The sequence below is a fragment of the Dipodomys ordii genome, unplaced genomic scaffold (genome assembly GCF_000151885.1).
Source record: "Dipodomys ordii isolate 6190 unplaced genomic scaffold, Dord_2.0 Scaffold77, whole genome shotgun sequence".
NCBI classification, from domain to species: Eukaryota; Metazoa; Chordata; class Mammalia; order Rodentia; family Heteromyidae; genus Dipodomys; species Dipodomys ordii.
Window position 1 is genome coordinate 5,459,083 of NW_012267293.1, and position 3,798 is coordinate 5,462,880.

Below are 3,798 nucleotides of genomic sequence, written 5' to 3' on the forward strand. Positions count from 1 at the left end.
CCCTCAGCTCTTCAGCTCAAGGCAAGCGCTCTACCACTTGAGCTACAGCGCCACTTCCGGTTTTCTGGTGGCTTATTGGAGATAGTCTCACGGTCTCTCCTGCCCGGGCTGGCTTTGAACTGCGATCCTCAGATCTCAGCCTCCTGAGTAGCTAGGATTACAGGCGTGAGCCACCAGCGCCCGGCACCTCTGACAGTTTTCAGAAAGTCCCCACATGCACCAAGATGCCGGGATGCTGCCCGTTAGGCTCACTACCCACATTGTACATGGAGACTCAAGCTGCAGTCTTGGTCAGGTGTCAGTGGGGTGGCTCATGCCTGTCTATCGTCCCAGCTACTCAGGAGGCTGAGGTCTGAGGACCGTGGTTCAAAACCGGCCTGGTAGAAAAGTCCATGAGATTCTTATCGCCCGCCCAGGAGCACCAAAAAGGCAGAAGTAGGGGTGTGGGAGCTCAGGGGCAGTGCCTGGCCCCGAGTTCAAGCCCCAGGCAGACCGGCACGAAACTAGCAGCAAGCGAGCCTGAGGCGGGGAGCAGGCTGGCAGGGCCACCGGGGACGCGTGCGCACGGGCGTGCGGCCGTGACTGGAACCTGACCGCCGGCGGGCTCACCGAGGAGTTACCTGCGGCCAAGACGTGGCCGAATATGACCTCGGACACCTCCTCCGGAGCCACCGCGGCCCTTTTCAGGACTTCCTTGATGACGGTGGCGCCCAGGTCGTGGGCCGGCACGGTGGACAGGGCGCCATTGAAGGAGCCTACAAGGGAAGGGTGGGAGGCCTAGTTATCTGCGGCCGGAGGACGAGCGCCCGCCCGGGGCGGCGCGACACAGGCCGGGTGGATTTGCACCAAGCTCCTCAAAGGCCGCGGTCGCCGAGCCCGCGTCACGCCCACCAGGGACCAGCGGGCCACCTCAGGCGGACTGGGGGTGCTTACCCGAGCCGCCTCTCTTAGACAGCCAATCAGAGGTCTATCGAGAGGGCGCTTCCCTATGCCAGCCAATGAAATAGCCGGGTGGCCCAGTGGATGTATCGCAGCCAGCCAATCAGAGCCCGAGTGGCGGAATGGGCCGGAGGCTTGAGAAGGGGGCGTGGCGCGTGGACCTGGAGGCGCCGGAGCTGTGCTCCCCGAGTCCTAGGTCAGGAGGTCCCGCGGCGGCCCCTCACTCGGCCCCCGGCCCTCCCGGACGTGGGCCCCGGCCGCAGCGCGCTTGCTGAGCGGGCAGGTGGCTAGGGCTAAAGCAGCCGGACAACTCACCAATGACGGTCCGCGCTGCCGCGACGATGACCACGGGGTCGGAGCCTGCATTCATCCTGCCGCGCCCGCCTCCGACTCCAAGTGTGCCTAGCTCAGCCCGCGGGCGAGATAAAACCGGGCACCGCAGGGCACGGCCCCGCCAGGGGGCGGAGCCCACGCTCGCCCCGCCCCGCGGCGGCTCACTTTCAGCCCCACTGTGCAGGCGCAGGGACGGCTGGGCTGGGGGTGGAGTGGGCGGGGCGCCCGCGGGGCCCTGGGGCCTGGGGTTCGGGGCGCTGCGGCCTTGGGACCAGGGCCTCGGGTACGAGTGCGGGGTGGGGAGCCTCTCTAGATGACCGGCTCGGAGGTCTGGGGGTGCAGGCCCACCCGCAAATGACAGATCTCCGGGTGCAGGCCCACCCACAAAGGACACAGATCTCGGGTGCAGGCCGACCGGCGAGCCTTCGGCTGCACAGCCTCCCCACGCCTCGATCTTTATCCGCACGGGTTTCAAAGTTCGGTGTTTTCTTTTAACTTGGAGATTTCCCTATCAGAACTGTTTGCTCAGCCCACTGATCTCGGTAAAGGTTGAACATGGTGTTAGGAGAAAAGTTAAACTCTTAACATTGCCTGTGCCTTCCCGGCATTCCTCGGAGGAGAAGGTAACACGAGGTGTGTAAAAGTGACTCGAATCGAAGACGGTGGTAGCAAATAACACCATAGCAGGTTGGGTAACAGGTAATTCTTTGTAACCAGCTTGGTGACATGCTGGTACTTGAAAGGCCTCGAGTGCCCAGGCATCAGTAGACACCAGGACCCCAAACCACTGATGAGTTGAGGTTTAAACAAACTTTTATTTGAGCGGAAGAACAAAGCGCTGACGCATCAGGGCCGTGCCCAAGGTCGGAGCTCAGGGCTCGGCCTTGAGTGCCAGCCTGTGTCAGCTTTTAAGCATTTTTGACCTGAAGGGGGAAGGGGGAAAGCTTAAGCTTGCTCAGTTGAGTTTTGTCCATTCTGGCCAAGGTTTACTCCAGAGATTATTACAATTTCTGCCAGGGCCCTCTGCCTAGGACTGTTGACGGGAAACTTGGGGAATAGAACCAAAGATGGGAGTGATAGAAGTGGATTTACAACTTAAATTTTATAACCACAAAAATAAAGTTACAAAATCATCCATTATTGATAAGCACAGGCTTTTAATTTTTGCATGGCCTAAGGACCTAAATCAAATATTCTATCTTTAATTTTTATGCCACAACAAAAAGCAAAGGTAGGAAGATGGAGAGTTCAAGGCCAGCCCAGAACTATGGAGCAAATAGGGCTAGAATTGCTTGGGGTGTTAAATGTGTGCCCTTCCTTCATTGAGAGTCTCCTTATCCTTAACTATTCACAAGAAATGGTGATTTCTTCTCCAACATGGTAGTGGATGCCATGCTTGCTATTAAGTACACAGACAGACTCATGAGGCCAGCCACGCTATCCAGTCACTTCTGTTAATATTCTTGAAAGCTCATGGGAGAAGTCAAACAGAAAGCATGCTGGTCAATGGCTATGCACTCAACTGTGTGGTGGGATCCCAGGGTAAGGTCTTGGAATTAAATTACTACAGTATAAAAATGCCTTTGTTGTGGTTTGTGTACAGTAATATCCTCTCTAACATAAGCACAGAAAATAGGAGGTTGCATGTCCTTAGTGCCTTAAGGTTTAATGTAATGAATTACAAGTTAAATTGTATTTGTATGTAATGTTGCATTTTTGCTCTGTTCTATTTTGATCTGAAAGTAGCTGCATTTCATGGACCATAGCATTATTATAGTTACCTTACATTATGTTTATTTACAGGCATGCCCAAGAGGATAGTTAATGCAAAAATTGCTTGCCTTGACTTCAGCCAGCCGAAAACAAAAATGAAACTTGGTGTGCAAGTGGTTATCACAGACCCTGAGAATTGGACCAAATTAGACAGGTATGGTGGGAAATTTTTGGCCTTTGAAAGGAGCTGTTAGTGACTTATTCTTGTGTCACAATGGATTGAGTGTGCTAAAAAGAATGAGTCTTAGGAAGTAGCACTGTGGCTCAAGTGATAGAGTTCTAGCCTTGAGCTAAAGAGCTGAGGGACAGCGCTCAGGCCCAGAGTTCAGGCCCCATGACCGGACCCCCCCCAAAAAAAATGAGTCTTAGAGATAACCAAATAAGTGACTTATTAGTAAAAATATATCATTTTGATTACAGTTGGGAGTTTGAAGTGTGTGTTTTGAAGGATTTTAACATCTTATCCAAGTGAAGCTCAAAGGTTTCAATAGGATTGAAGGTGATACATGAAAATTGATCTGTGTGTGTTTCATGGTATGGTTAAAGATCTAAAATTCAAAGTCTAGCATCCTATTTCATCAAAGAAGCAGTTAAAACCTGACAGTTGAGTGTTAACTTAGTATGATTGACACTAGGCTGCAAGTGATAGGATTCAACCTGTACATTGCAGTAGACAGTTGTGGAGATTTTGTCTGCCTAAGTCCATGTGACCTGCATCATTCAGATAACTTGGGTTACTTTTATTTCAATTGA

The 3,798-nt window shown here is 52.8% G+C and overlaps 1 protein-coding gene and 1 pseudogene across 1 annotated transcript in view; one reads left to right on the forward strand and one right to left on the reverse strand.

The window, feature by feature from the left end:
* The window catches only part of Acat2 (acetyl-CoA acetyltransferase 2), an 8,902-nt gene extending 7,566 nt beyond the window's left edge, over nt 1-1,336 (reverse strand). The window contains exons 1-2 of the mRNA XM_013024529.1: nt 1,255-1,336; nt 610-755 (exon numbers count right to left, since the gene is read on the reverse strand). Of these exons, the coding sequence (XP_012879983.1) occupies nt 610-755; nt 1,255-1,309 (201 nt within the window). The 5' untranslated portion in view covers nt 1,310-1,336. The remainder of the gene's footprint in view (nt 1-609; nt 756-1,254) is intronic.
* Nucleotides 1,337-2,768: 1,432 nt separating this feature from the next.
* The window catches only part of LOC105991804, a 5,816-nt pseudogene continuing 4,786 nt past the window's right edge, over nt 2,769-3,798 (forward strand).